This window comes from Primulina tabacum, chromosome 10 (genome assembly GCF_025594145.1).
Source record: "Primulina tabacum isolate GXHZ01 chromosome 10, ASM2559414v2, whole genome shotgun sequence".
In the NCBI taxonomy this organism is placed as follows: domain Eukaryota; kingdom Viridiplantae; phylum Streptophyta; class Magnoliopsida; order Lamiales; family Gesneriaceae; genus Primulina; species Primulina tabacum.
The window spans coordinates 8,660,369-8,675,664 of record NC_134559.1 but is presented as its reverse complement, the minus strand read 5'-3'; the positions used below and the strand labels follow the sequence as shown (position 1 = coordinate 8,675,664).

Sequence of the window (15,296 nt, the reverse complement as noted above, 5' to 3'; positions counted from 1 at the left end):
TTTCTTCTGAGATTGAATCCCTTTAAAGGAATTTTCTGTGTTTTTCAGTAAATGACATTTAATCTGAGATTTCAGTTTATTCAATGTGAGTTTATCAAACAAATTGGTCAAGATTTATCATCATAGAAGTATGCTTTTATGTTCTTTTTTTATTGAGACTCTTTACTCACAACTGATGTGGGTTATTTATTAGCTTGTAAAGATTTGATCATATTTCATGTTGATACTGTCTCGAAAGTCAATTAACTTTTGTTTGGTTTGATCGGTGGTTTTTCAATATAGCTCACATATGTTTTTGTATTCAACTTTGAGAAAGGTCTACTTTAAATTTCCAAATTTTTTAAGCCTTACATTTGGCCATAGCTTCATCATGCATGTAAGCATTGTATTCCATCGTTTTAAATATAAAATTTTTGCTGGCCCCCGAGCTTTTGAGATTAATTCCTGCTCTTGGATCCGGTTTCCGCCAAAACCAATTTTATTGATAAAAGATTAATTCCTGCTCTTAAATATAACAGTTGGTTTTTGAAAAAAAAATTACAGATTGTTGAAATGGACATTTCTTCTCAAACTCCAACTGCTGATGTGGATGTTGATGAACTGAAAAATCCTAAGAATGATGAGGGTTCAACTAAACCAAAAGACGTAGAGAAACTTCTGATATTTGGATGTATTTTAAAAATCAAAGGGATTGATGGTTTAGATAAAGCTGAATGTAATGGATGTGAAAAACAGTATCAATGTGGGACTAAACAGCATGAAACTTCTACGTTGTGGCGTCATCAGAAAACTTGTAGCAAATTGAAGTTCCATGATGTAGGACAAATGATTCTTGATCAAGATGGGAAGATGAGGTCTAAGAAAATAGACTAAAAAATTGAACGTGAATTATTGGCTTGTGCAATCATTAGACATGATTTATCATTTTCGTTTGTTGAGTATGATGGTATTAGAGCTTGGATGAAATACATAAATCCCGATGTTCCTTGTATTTCTAGAAACACTCTTGTTTGTGATATTAACAGAATCTATTTGAGGGAAAAAGAGAAACTTAAGCATGTTTTGGCTACTATTCAGAATAGAGTTTGTTTAACTTCGGATTTGTGGACGTCGTGCTCTAGTGAGGGTTATATTTGCTTGACTGCTCATTTTGTTGATAATGATTGGAAGTTGAATAGTGAAATTCTTAGCTTTTCTCATATGCCTCCACCACACTCAGGAGTTGAATTAGCAGCAAAATTATTTGAATTTTTGAAGGAGTGGGGAATTGAGAAAAAAGTTTTTTTTTTGACATTGGATAATGCATCTAGTAATGACAACATGCAAGTTAATTTGAAGGAGCAACTCTCTTTGCATGATAGCTTATTGTGTGACGGTGAGTATTTTCATGTTCGTTGTTCTGCTCATATATTGAATCTAATTGTCCAAGATGGTTTGAAAGTCGCTGTTGTTGCTTTGAATAAAATTAGAGAGTCAGTCAAGTATGTTAAAGGTTCGGAGACTAGGATGAAGAAATTTCAAGAATGTGTACAAGCAGTCGGTAGCATTGATACTAGTATTGGCTTGCGATTGGATGTGTCTACTCGTTGGAACTAGACATATTTAATGCTTGATAGTGCCATCAAGTATAAGAAAGCTTTTGTTTTCCTTCAATTCAATGACAAGAATTATAAATTTTGTCCTTCAAGTGAAGAGTGGAAAAGAGGAGAAAAAATATGTGAGTTCCTTGAGCCATTTTATGACACTACCAATTTGATCTCCGGTTCTTCTTATCCTACATCAAATTTATATTTTATGCAAGTCTGGAAGATTGAAGTTTTGTTAAAGGAAAACTTAATGCATGAAGATGAGGTGATAAGTGATATGTGTAAAAGAATGTTGGGAAAGTTTGAAAAGTATTGGACACAATATAGCATGGTGCTTGCATTTGGAGTCATTCTTGACCCACGGATAAAGCTTTCGATGTTGGAGGTTTTTTATTCTAAGGTTGAGAGTGATTTTGTTAAATGTCTCGAGAAGATAGAACTTGTGAAAGCAAAATTCTATAAGCTTTTTGATGAATATTCTAAGACTGACAATGCAAGTTCTTCACGACCACGATCTTCTTTTAGCACACAAATTGCTCCCCAAAGTGCAAGAGAAGGTAAAGGAAAGAGCAAAAGCATTTTTTATGTAAGTATTCTAATATTTTTTTTCTTATATTATTCAAATGATTTATATTTTCATATCATAATTATTGCAATTAATATAGGAAATGATGGCATATGAGAGCCAGACAATTACAAATGTTGAAAAATCTCAAATTGATCTTTATTTGGAGGAGCCAAAACTTGAATTTGCATATCATCAAGATTTGAATGTTTTGGAGTACTGGAAGGATAAAAAACATCCGTACCCCACCATAGCAATGATGGCATGTGATGTTTTGGCTATTCCAATTACTACTGTTGCATCAGAATCATCTTTTTCCATCGGTGCTCGTGTGCTTACCAAGTATAGAAGTTGTACACTTCCTGAAAAAATTCAAGCTCTTATTTGCACTCGCAATTGGTTGCATGGTTACGTTGGTAATTTTGTTTACAAATTTCTAGTTTGTTGTTGACTTAGTTGATAAATTAGTTTATTATTATTTTAATTTTAACTACATTCGTATTTTTGTATTTTAATGTTGATCAAGGTAATGAAGACGACACAAGTGTTAAAACAGCGTTGTCTAATCAGGGATCAAATGCTGATATTGATAAAGGGGGAGAGGATGAAGATGGAGGAGAAGAATTTGATATGAATGATTTCATGATTAATGAAATTTAAAAAATTGTATTGTTTTTTTTGTTTAGTTTGATAAACTTTAATTTCTTTGAACTCTTTAACTTTTTAGCACTTTGTTCGTTTATTTCACTGTCAATTGTGGCATTTCATGTTTTAACATTTACTCATCTTTGGATTCTTTGACCGCCAACAACCCTTTTTTATTCAGATTACAGCACAACGTTATTTGTCAATTGTTTTGGGTGAACTACAGTATGCAAAACTAAGCAAATGTATTGAAATTGTTTAGATTTTTTTAGACCCGTGTGTTGGCCCAACCCAACCCGTGGCCCATCTTTTGGTGGGCTGGGCTGGGATTTCCCAACCCACCAACCCGATGGGCCGGCCCGCCACGGGCCGACAACTTCCCAACCCGAGTCGAGCCGACCCAACCCGACATGGGCCGGCCCGATTGACAGCTCTAAAGGTAAATGTTACACATCCTTGGTTTGCAGATATAGCTAATTTTCTTGCTGCAGGAGAATTACCACTAGATTTAACTTATCACCAAAAGAAGAAATTTCTTCATGATGCCAAGTTTTATCTGTGGAACGATCCTTTCTTGTTCAAGAGATGCGCTGATCAGATAATTAGACGGTGTGTAGCAGAGGAAGAAGCGGGTACGATTCTAGAGCAGTGTCATTCCTCACCCTACGGTGGACACTTTGGAGCATCTAGAACAATAGCTAATGTATTACAGTCAGGTTTTTATTGGCCTAATTTGTTTAAAGACAATTATACTTTAGTAAAGTCTTGTGATAAATGCCAAAGAGTTGGCAATATTTCTAGACGCCGTGAGTTACCACTAACAAATATTTTGGAGGTGGAACTTTTTGATGTCTGGGTATTGACTTTATGGGTCCATTCCCATATTCTTTTGGTCAATCTTATATTCTACTTGCTTGTTGACTATGTGTCCAAATGGGTGGAAGCAATTGCCACCAGTACTAATGATGCCCGAGTTGTTGTTAAGTTTGTCCACATGAACATCTTCACAAGATTTGGAACACCTAGAGCCATAATCAGTGATGAAGGTACGCATTTCTGTAACAAAATTTTTAACTCACTGTTGGCTAAGTATGACGTGAAGCACAGGGTGATACTGGCATACCACCCGCAAGCTAATGGACAAGCAGAAATATCCAACCGGGAGATCCAGCAGATCTTAGAAAAAACAGTGAAGACAAACCGGAAGGATTGGGCGATTAAGCTAGATGATGCGCTATGGGCGTACAGGACTGCATACAAGATCCCTATCGGCATGTCACCTTATAGGTTGGTCTTTGGGAAATTTTGCCATCTACCGTTGGAACTGGAGCACAAAGCATTTTGGGCTGTACAAAAGCTAAATTTTGATATGGGAGCATCTGGCAAACAACGACTGCTGCAGCTGAATGAAATGGAGGAATTCAGGAATGATGCATACGAGAATGCAAAGATATACAAAGAAAAGACCAAGAAATGGCATGACAGACAAATTCTTCTACGAGACTTTGAACCTGGACAACAGGTGTTATTGTTCAATTCTCGACTGAGGTTGTTCCCTGGTAAGTTAAAATCACGATGGTCTGGACCATTCACAGTAGAAACCGTATATCCACATGGGGCGATTGAGTTGAAATGCAATAGTGGTCAAACATTAAAATTAAATGGTCAGAGGGTCAAGCACTATTTTGGGAATGAAGTGAGACACATGGACAACCTCCCCCTGGGAGAACCAAAATAGACTGAAGAAAGTCAGGCTGATGACGTTAAACCAAGGGTTGTGTGGGAGGCAACCCACAATTATTTTTAGCACTCGTTTGTTTTTATTATTTTATTTTTATATTTATTTGTTCATTTTAATTTTCATTATTCGAGTTTTAATTTTAGTGTTTTATGTTTGCAGGTGATTTAAAAAAAATAAAAAAAAAAAAAGTTGCGTCGGATGGCAGAGAACTAGGCGCACATGCGCCACTCCGTGCGCGCACATGCGCGCTACATGAATAGGCCAACAATTCGGGCAGAGAGTTTGGCGCATATGCGCCGATTGTAGGCGCGCATATGCGCGTGTTGACAAGGCTGAAGGGAAAACGGACAAAGACATACGCGCATGTGCACAACTTGGAGGCGCGCATATGCGCAAGCTACTTAGACGAACAAGTTGAGGCACAGAGAGTTGCGCGCATATGCGCGGGATTAGTTCGCGCATATGTGCGCGACCTAATTTTAAAAAAAAAAGGACAGATCACGAACCCTCTCAGAAAAAACACATCCCTCTTCTCTCAAAGAAACAGCCGAGCCTCCTTCCTCAGATTTCCACACCGCCGCCTCCTCCTCCGAACCACCGACAGTCGCCGCCCTCTCTGCAGCCGCCGACCGCCGCCTCAACTTTCGGCAACACTCAAATTTCCGGTCAGTTTATTGGTGCAAGTAAGGATTTTATCCAACTTTCGCTCAAATCTTGAATTTAGTTGGGCATTGTGTTCGAACTATTTGAGGAACCTTTAAAATTGTGAAGTGGGCACTTGCTATTGTTCTATAGTAATTTGTGACTGGGGCGTATATTGTATTGCTACCCGGATTAAGTGGTGTGGTGAGATTCTAATTGCTACGTATATTGGGGTGTGATTACCGGAATTTTGGCTCATCGTTTGTTGAATTTATTGTTGGGTGTGAGCTTTGCATATTTGGTTTACATGGCGCCGAAAAAGAAATCGAAACAGGGTGCCTCTTCCTCTTCTTCCAGTTATGATTCGTATAAATTTTGGAATGAGGAAGCCCAACAGGTATATGAGAGCTCTATGACACGATCCATAATCCCGGAACGGGGGTTTAATTTGTCATGTCCCTATGGTGTTATTGTGGACGAACTTGAACGGCGCGAATGGGTTGAATTAGCTCGACCTCCTATAGAAGCTGTGATCTCAGTTGTGTGAGAGTTCTATGCTAATATGCGGATACGCCATGACGAGTCGAAGGTATTGGTGAGAGGTAAATCGGTATCGTTCGACTCTCAAATGATAAACATGATCTATCATATGCATAGCCTCGACCAAGACGAATACCATGCATTTTTGAAGATGGCGTTGATTATGCAGAGGTCATTCGGACCTTATGTCAAGAAAGTGCCGCATGGAAAATGAGCTCGAGCGGTCCTATTTCTTTTAAGAAATCAGACATGGGCCCTAATGCAAGCGCTTGGACATCCTTTGTGTTGGCCCGGATTCTCCCGTACTCGCACTACCACAATGTCACCAAAGACAAGGTTGCCCTTGTCTTTGCTATTATGATGGGTAAATCCGTTGACTTGGGGAAGATTATTTATGGATCGATTCTGAGAGCTGACACATGGTTAGCTACGGTCGCTTTTCCATGCCCTCACATAGTTACCGAGCTCTGCCGACAGGCCGGCGTGACATGGTCCTCTGACGAGCAGGTTCTTAAGCCAAAGGCCCCCATTGTTGCCTTCTTTGGAGCTGCCTCTTATATGCCCCTCGAGTATCCAGAAGAAGAGGAGAACCCACAGCTATGGCTTCCACCACCACCACAACCAGCAGCAGCCAGATAGCGTAGGGGAAACCGATTTCGTAGACTTGAGACAGAGATGGCGGACCAGAGGAGGTTACTGGTTGAGCAGCGTCGGGTGCTAGACTCGCTTCAGTACCGCACTGATCATTTCATGGGATACATGATGGATTTCATGTCCGTGCTTGCTCAGAGGTTTCCACCTTTAGGTCCCGAGGATCCAATGTTTTCCCAGCCACATGTATGGCCACCTCAGTATCCTGGACCTCCGCCACAGGCCCCACCCCAGCACATGGATGAGGATGATGACAAAGGTGACGGCGAGCACTGACGCTCGTCGTGGAAGGTATGATTGTCCCGTTCTTTCTTGTTTATACATTGAGGACAATGCATACTTTAAGTTTTGGGGGTGACTTGAGTTGATTTGATGATTTAATTTTGATGCTTTAGTATATAAAAAAAAGAAGTTAATTTAGTCTTTATGTCCATTTTTAGTAGTTAAATTGTTTTTAAGAATTGTGGAATTAAGGTTATAACCAAACTATGATGAGAATTGACCCGAAACACATGTTGTCCCATGATTACAAGTCTAAGTGCATGCTATATTTACTTAACCGTTTACACACTAATTCACGATTGCTATGATTGTTGATACATCCGATGTCAAGAGAGTGTTCATGTGATTTGTGATTTGGAATGTATGAATGGACTCCAAAACCTGCATGTTGATTACTTGTTGTTGAGTTACGTGTTCACTAACACAAAAATGATTCAGGCAGTCTTTGAATTTTGGGCCTGTTTTTCCTTGAATAATTTGTCAATTGTTAGCCCTTCGAACCTAATTGAGAATGAGATGTGCGATTTGTTCTGTTTGAATACCCGAAAACATGATCTATCTGTGTTTGTTGATTGGTAAATTGAAAGTAGTATAGAACTTGGTTTGGCACTCTTCGAGGTGAGATACGGGTACTGTGTGATTTAGGGATGATTTAGGCGATTTTTGGAACGGTTGAGCCTTTCAAGCCTACCCATAACATCATATTATACCCTAGTGTCCCATGTTTGAGCTTAATAAAAAATCGAATGGAGTGTATCAAGGCACACAAGAGCCCCCATTCGTATCATTTCTCAATCCCCGCGTCAACTATCAAATTTGAGCATATACACTAGTACCTACCGAAAATTGAGAGAAAAAAAATCTTTTTATTACTACAAAAGTTTTTTCTCCCTTGTGCATGTATAAGAATATCATGTGAAAAAAAAGGAAGAAGTTGAATAAAGAATAAAGGAGTATGACGTGTGGATATGAAAATGAAGAAACAATGGTAAAGATGTTGTGACGATCCAATGGGAGGTGAAACATGAGAAATGGGAGATAAGTGTTGAAAAAATAAATTGGTTTGTTTATCTCACTTTTGATTCCCTATCTTCATTTGTAGCCATTAGCCGTAGCCTAACGTTATAAGCCTAAAAGACCTATTAACCAAGTCACACGTACCCAATATACTAGTGGAGAAGAGTTGTCAAAGTTAAGCCTATGGACACTTGAAAAATGCCGTCGATAGACATAAAATTCGATTCTGTAATGTGCGCATCTCATGATATTGGACTTTGTTTGGTTAATTATTATCTTCAGATTTCCATTTTGTACAGCCAATTGATACCCTATAAGTCTTGTTGATTTGTGAAGGTAAATGTGTTTCACAATGGTTTTATTAATTGCATGTGTGTCGAGGAGTCCAGAATTTTATGAGATAAAAAAAATTATGAACTTATCTTGGCATTTAGTTTGGGTAAATGAGAATAGCAACACACACACGCACGTGAACTGTGAGTAATGTGGCATGTGTTTGATTCAATATGATGGGGATTGTAATCTCTGAGGCTAGTGGTTATCCTTTTATTTCACAATTCTTGTTCGTTCAGTTACTTTCTTTAGGATGTGTTGAGTCTAGTCTGGTTAATGTTTTATTTTATTTTTGCTCGGGACTAGCAAAAATTCAAGTTTGAGGGGATTTGATAAGTGCACAAATTATCCTTATAATTCATACAGATTGTTAGTTTTCTTGGGAAGGATTATGCGTTTTGTGTTAGTTTTGGTGTGATTGCAGGAAGCTAGGTAAGGCCACTGAATGAGCGGGAAAAGGAGCGAAAATGGCGCTTGGAAGAAGTAGTGTGACAAGCCAACAGGACTGAAGGCAGCAAGACCCGCGCATGTGCGCGCATGACAGGAAGAGTCACAAAGAAAACCAGAGAGCTGCGCGCATATGCGCCGGATAAGGCGCACATGTGCGCGCGTGAGGAGATTCCAACTGCGCAGAACAGAGGACTCCGCGCACATGCGCGGAGCAAGGGCGCGCATGTGCGCGCCGATGAGTAGGCTGCAATGCAAGACAGAAGGATGCGCGCATATGCGCCGTGAAAGGGCGCGCATATGCGCGCGGCGCGATCTTTCAGAAATAAATAGGTTTCGACGTGGACTTTAGAAGTGGTTCTAATTTCTGGATATAGCCAACACAGGGAGAAGAAAAAAGGCGAAAAATTCAGAGCACACAGACGACGGAACGCGAAGAACGGAGATAGAAGACGCTGAATCCGGACATGGAGACGCACTTCCATCTCTCGCCAACACGTTTCTAATTCGGTTCTTTACTTTTACATTTTTAATGATTACAAACAGGTTTTGTATTGATTTAAATTCGAGTATGAACTAATTTTATTTTCTAGAGATTGACGTAGTCTTGGTTGAACCTATGTTATTGACGTTTTGAATTCTCATGTAATTAATTCATCGTATTTATTTGTGATTTCTTTGTTTTAATGCTTTTGGATTACTGGCCATAATTCAATTGATCGATTAATTGAGATCTAACACTCGACAGAGGGGATTGAAATTAGGATAAGAGAAATCGCATCGTCAGATGTTTATAACGTGCAAAAGACGTATAACTCTGGTGAATCCATAAAAAGAACTTTGTTTACATTTATTACGTGTTACGTGATTTTGAATAGGCATATTAAAATCAGTAATAGGTAGTACAATTCTATTTGTCACTTGAAAAGGGGAATAGGAAAATTGCGAGTTCTTAGCTAGTAAACATGATACAATTTAATGATATGTTAGTCAATTTTAATTTAGCATAGGAGAAACCAGACGAAATCATATCTCTAGATTTATTTACTCATTGAATTTCTACTGCGTGCTAGAATTACACGATTTTTTATTTTCTTTGAATTGATTTCAAACCATCGAATTGATTATAATAAATAAAGTTGAACTATGTCAATTACGGTACTTAATATACAGTTTTAAATAATTACTCCTCGTGGGATCGATATCTGTACTCATACCAGTACTAAACTTGACACCGTATACTTGCGGTAGTGAAAATACGCAACAAATATTGATAGTAAATTGTCAACAATCACAGTGGATAATTGCACCACCAGTGATTCCATGATTAATCTTCTCGTGGACAAGCTTTCGAATCGTGATTTGTTATTGAATGGAAAAATACTTCGTATGCGTTGTTGTGCTCATATTCTAAACTTGATTGTGAAAGATGGTATGGAAGTAATTAGTGGTGCAATTGAAAGAATACGTGATAATGTTATTTTTTGGAGTGCTTCACCTGCTAGAATAAAAAAATTTGAGGATACTGCTCGTCAGTTGCACGTCGAATGTAGTAAAAAATTATCTCTTGATTGTAAAACCCGTTGGAATTCAACTTATTTGATTTTAGAAACTGCTATACAATACAGATATGTGTTCCCAAGGGTTAAATATCGAGAGAGATACTACAAAAATGTGCCAACTGATGAAGATTGGGTGAATGCAATTGATATATGTGGGAAACTGAAAACTTTTTATCAAGTGACTGAGATGTTTTCTGGAACACTTTATCCCACATCTAACTTTTACTTTCCAAAGATTTGTGATATCAAATTAAAGTTAGATGATTGGTTGAAGAGTCCAAATCCAATTATTCGAGGTATGACACAAAAGATGTTGGAAAAATATGATAAATATTGGGATAATTGTCATATTATGATGGGGGTTGCTGCTGTGTTGGATCCTAGATATAATATGAAGCTTGTTGAATTTTATCTTCCCCTAATTATGGGGAAAGATCACAATCTAAAGTTGATGAAGTTCGACAGAATTGTTGTGGTTTGTTGGTTGATTACCAATCCAGGACAACAAAATTATTGGGAAATGGTGGTGGTTCATGGATTGTTGGGGCTTCATGTGTTTCTAATATTGATGCATCTGATAGTAATATTTTAGATATGTATGATAAATTCGTGGCTTCAAGTTCAAGCCAAGCTGCGTCAAAATCCCTAACCGAGTTGGATATGTATTTGGAAGAAATTGTCTTGCCAAGAACTCAACATTTTGATATTCTTAGTTGGTGGAAGACGAATGGGGTCAAATATCCAAATTTACAGAAAATGGCAAAGGATATTTTAGCTATATCTGTGTCAACTGTTGCATCAGAATCTGCTTTTAGCAATAATTGAAGAATAGTTGGTCCTCATCGTAGTAGGCTTAATTCAATGACTTTGGAGGCATTGATGTGCTCGCGAAGATGGTTGTGGGATGATGTGGAAGATAAATAAATCACATTTTTATTTTGTTATTGTACTTTCATTTTAATTTTGTTACTGTACTTTCTCTTTTTAAATTACATTTTTTACCGTTTTAAATCACAGTTTTATTTTTTCAATATAATTTCTCTCTTTAAATTTGTAGGTAATTCTTCAAATAGTTTGCCAACTTGTCCCACCATTCTTGATGAAGAGGAAGATGATCCTGAAGAATGTGTCTGAATTATTGCATACTCGCTGATTTTATATTGATATGTTTAAGTTCTGTTATGACTTATTTTTGGGGATGTCAAGATTTTTTTTGGAGAGCTAATATCTCTTTTTTATGTAATTCTTTATGTCATAAAAATACTTTTTTTTATTATTAAGTGTGGTTGAAAATATGAATTAGTTTTCTATTGTATTGTATTTAAAAACTTTTTTGTTTCATAATTCAGTCATGTGAGAAGAATATTATTGTTTTCATTTTAAAAAAATTCGGGTCTCACGGGTCTAATCGGCCCCGTTTCGTATTCAGGATGGGGCGGGTCCGAAGAATATTTAACCGGGGTGGGGCGGGTAATGGGTCGAAGTTTTCTTCATGAGACGGGTCTTGGGTTTAGCCATACCCGTCTCATACCCGCCCCATTGACATCCCTAATCATATCTCACCAGATCAAGGTGAAAGCATAAGAGGAATCGATATTCAATGCAAATCCTGTGGGGCACTGCCCCAACAGATAATGTCGAACCTTCCCTTTGATTTGTCGTTTGGTTAGAAGCAATTGATTGCATGCATAACTCCTAATTTGTCTTTTATTACAAAATTAACTAACATCTGCCATGGAATTATATGTTTCCAACCTCTTTGAGAAAAATAATTGATATTTAAATCCACTTTCTTTTTCTTTTTCTTTTTTTTTACCACAAACGGTTACATTGTGGGTGAATAAATCATGACTGCATCCAAATTTATTTGGGCTCTGAAATAGAGGGGAATGTCGTCTTCTCTCTAAAATAGTCGAGCGGAGTTTGAATAACCAATTTTATGGAGTGCGGTGTCTTCTTTTCACATTAAGTTGATTAATTATATTGATTAATTTATCAAAATTTTCCGAATAATTTGATCGATTTTTGTTTATGGTTTCTGGGAAATTTTTTCGGCAATGTAAATGTGATGTTTATTTTTTGGAAATAATTTTTTTTAAAAAAAAATTTTGATTTCCAAGAAATACGAAGTATATACATATATACATTATTACTTTACAATGTTTTTTTTTATTTTTCTAACAACCATTTTCTCAGTAGAATCATTATTTTACACTAGTTACTCTGCACACGCGATGCGTGTATGTACAGTCTTTTTTATCATTATCGATGGACTAAAGTGAAATTTGACAAATTATGAAGGGACTAAATTGATATTTGAATTGTTGAAATAAAAAAATAAAATAAAAGTGTGTGTTGAAATTTAAAAACTAAAATATAATATTATTATCATGTAAGGGTAAAGTTGGAAGAAAGATTTGATTCATTCCTAGGTGGTTACTATCATGTCCTTAACTTTACTAAAATAGAATAGATATTGCAGGTAAAATTAATTTAATTATTTGAATTACTTAAGCATAAACACAAAGAAATAATATGAAGCTCCCGAAAATTTCTAATGACCACTTAAAGCGTCCTAAATTATATTTTATGAGTCCAAATTATTTAACTGATAAAATAAATTATCTAAAAGTGAGAAATTTATTTGAACTGATTTTACATGGATTTATGTTAAGTTTTCAGGAGTTTTGGTTTCAGAGTGAAGATTTAGCAGGAATATACCCGAGCGTGGTAAAACTTTTATTTTTGATTTTATTCAGAAAAATTTTTTTAAAAAAGAAAAAATTCAGCTTTCGACCCTAGAAAATGAATTAAAATAGTGGAATTTGTATTTGAAGAGGGTTTAATTGATAGGCTTTATTTTACAATAAAAATTAAAATTTTGAGTAAAACTAACACTTTTAATAAGTTGTAGCACTTTTAATTATGGGTTTGCATTTTTTATTTCTAAAATATTAAATATAGAAATCTCCAACTTCACGTAAAGAAGCAGAAAAGATTTTCAGGAAAAAAAAAACTAGGGGTCGGCTAGGGTTTGTGAGGAAAGGGTGAAAATTTGAAGCGATTGTCGAAGAATTCGATCATGCTCGTGGTATCGTTTCCTACCCGGAATCGTCTCCTAACCATCTTCAGAAAGTTCAAATTTTTAGGAACTATCCGTTAGTGTATATGTGAGGAATTATTTTTAAAGAAAAGGGACTATTTAGAATTAAAGAAAATAAAAATTTGGTGCGTACAGATTTTTTTTTTCATTTTTTTTTTAAAAAGTGGTGAAGAAAATTTTGGGCAGCAGCATGCGTAAATTATTTTTTAAAAATATAAATATTTGGCCAAGTTGTGACAGATATTATGGCGTGTGGATCTCGGCTTCTCGGGTCGGGGTCCGCGAGTTAAGCCAGATAATCAGATCCAGACATAAATTTATGAGTCATACTTCGTAAAATATGTTGGGAATTTTTATTGAGGATTTGAGGTTGAGGAAAATTTAAGGAAATATGTTGATTGTTTGAATGTTATGTCTATTTACAAAAATATGATGTTATGACAAAGGTATTTTTATATTTTAAAATTTGAGGAAAAATGTTTAATGATATCTTATTTTTATTATAGGATGCTTGTTATTGTTGAAATAACTTGATAGACTTCTAAACTCACTAGTTTTCATTGATGCAAGGGAGGAATACAGATGTAGTGATGGTTGGCGAGGATTGACGATCTGCGGTGTAGAGCACTTATCCGAGCCATTTTGGCAAAAATTTAACATTTCGGTGGAAGATGGAACAAAACAACCTAAATTCAGTAGTTATTATAACAAGACCAAAAATTGAAAGTTAATGAAAAAACACCTAAAATATTTGTTTATGAAGCAATTTTTTTAAGTTTATTAATTAAGTTTGTATGCAAGTTGAGATCATGGAGGGGTTTAGCTAGATAATTATTCATTATTTGCAATAAAAAATTCTTTTTTGCTCACGATTTGATCTGTTAAAAACTTAATAATTGAATTATAATTCTTATATAATATATGACATTTATATCATGATCTTGTTATATCGTTTAACAATTTTTAAAATCTTTTTTAATTTGAAGAAAACTTCCATGGATATCACATGAAGGGGTCCAATTTGATAAACAAGTAGTACTCCTATGTGACTTTTATTTTACTGTTATTTTAATAACATGTTGCCGTTTCTAATATTAATTTTTTAATCTAGTACAATGGGAAAGAAATGACTAAACTAAGATAAGTCGACAATATAAATACAAGAAATTTAATTAAGAGAATAACATTGGTCAAATTTCTATTAATCTAAGTCCAACATTTTCCAATTATTCTTTGTTTTTTAGCCCATATAACACTAAGTACTAGGCTTATAATCTTTTTTTTTTTTTTTTGTGACAAAGCAGATCGAATCCAGTTCTGTCATTCTTCTTGTTCTGATGTGACTAAGTACTATCAGTTCTGGAGCCTGGAGGAATTAAAGTTGCTAAGGACTCATTGTATGTAATACCGAAAATATGTTATTTTTGATGCATTTTAATACAAGATGATTATATGAACATCTGATTTCAAAAATGTTCATATTAACATCTTGTATAAAATTTATGGAGAGTGATGCTCCTGGTTAAATGGAATAACAACCGAGAATTCTTAGATGCGTTTAATGAAGACTGTACCTACCATATTTGGAAACACATTTAATATAATAGGAAGACTAGAGACTTGTACCCCAAAGAGCAAAGACAAGTGTCATATATTGAATGAAAAAGACAAAAGATTGTTGAAGAAGACAAAAACTTGTGTGAGATGGTCTCACGGGTCGTATTTGTGAGACGGATCTCTTATTTGGGTCACACATAAAAAAGTATTATTGACCCGTCTCACAGATTATGATCCGTGAGACGGTCTCACATGAGACTCACTCGTTGAAAAATATCTGTATGGAGCCACTCGTTAGGATTCTATATCTGTAGATATGGAGAGAAACATTTTTCCGTCATTAAAATCGGTTCTGTCGATGCTACCTATGGGGGCAGTGCCCCCACAAGATCTGGGCCGTTGATTTTAAAAATTTGATGGACCCCGCATATGAATTGGTGGACCCCGCATATATGTGTTTAAATTTGGACCTTTGATCTTTTCATGGGGGGCAGTACCCATGAGGTAGGGTGAAATATTCCATTAAAATCTCATATTTAAGTTCTACATTTACTGCTCATTTATCGGAGATTATCTAAGGCACGACTTACAAGTTTTGTCAAATCAATTTTAAAGATCATTGGTG

General features: G+C 36.0%; 3 protein-coding genes across 4 annotated transcripts in view; all 3 read left to right on the top strand.

The window, feature by feature from the left end:
* Window positions 1-15,296, top strand: part of LOC142504812 (uncharacterized) — a 107,120-nt gene that overhangs the window by 24,757 nt on the left and 67,067 nt on the right. The gene's annotated exons all lie outside the window — the stretch shown is intronic.
* Window positions 1-15,296, top strand: part of LOC142504813 (uncharacterized) — an 80,092-nt gene that overhangs the window by 25,928 nt on the left and 38,868 nt on the right. The gene's annotated exons all lie outside the window — the stretch shown is intronic.
* On the top strand, window positions 1,335-3,180 carry LOC142505541 (zinc finger BED domain-containing protein RICESLEEPER 1-like). Its single transcript, XM_075618571.1, has 3 exons — window positions 1,335-2,172; window positions 2,252-2,567; window positions 2,678-3,180. The coding sequence occupies exons 1-3, from the start codon at window positions 1,606-1,608 to the stop codon at window positions 2,809-2,811; spliced, it is 1,017 nt and encodes a 338-aa protein (XP_075474686.1). The 5' UTR covers window positions 1,335-1,605; the 3' UTR covers window positions 2,812-3,180.

What these genes read in the sequence shown, in the direction of transcription:
- LOC142505541 (XM_075618571.1), top strand. Translation starts at nt 1,606, where the DNA reads ATGCTTGATAGTGCCATCAAGTATAAGAAAGCTTTTGTTTTCCTTCAA. An exon ending in AGAGCAAAAGCATTTTTTAT is followed by an intron (nt 2,173 to 2,251) that starts GTAAGTATTCTA and finishes CAATTAATATAG; the next exon opens with GAAATGATGGCATATGAGAG. An exon ending in TTGGTTGCATGGTTACGTTG is followed by an intron (nt 2,568 to 2,677) that starts GTAATTTTGTTT and finishes ATGTTGATCAAG; the next exon opens with GTAATGAAGACGACACAAGT.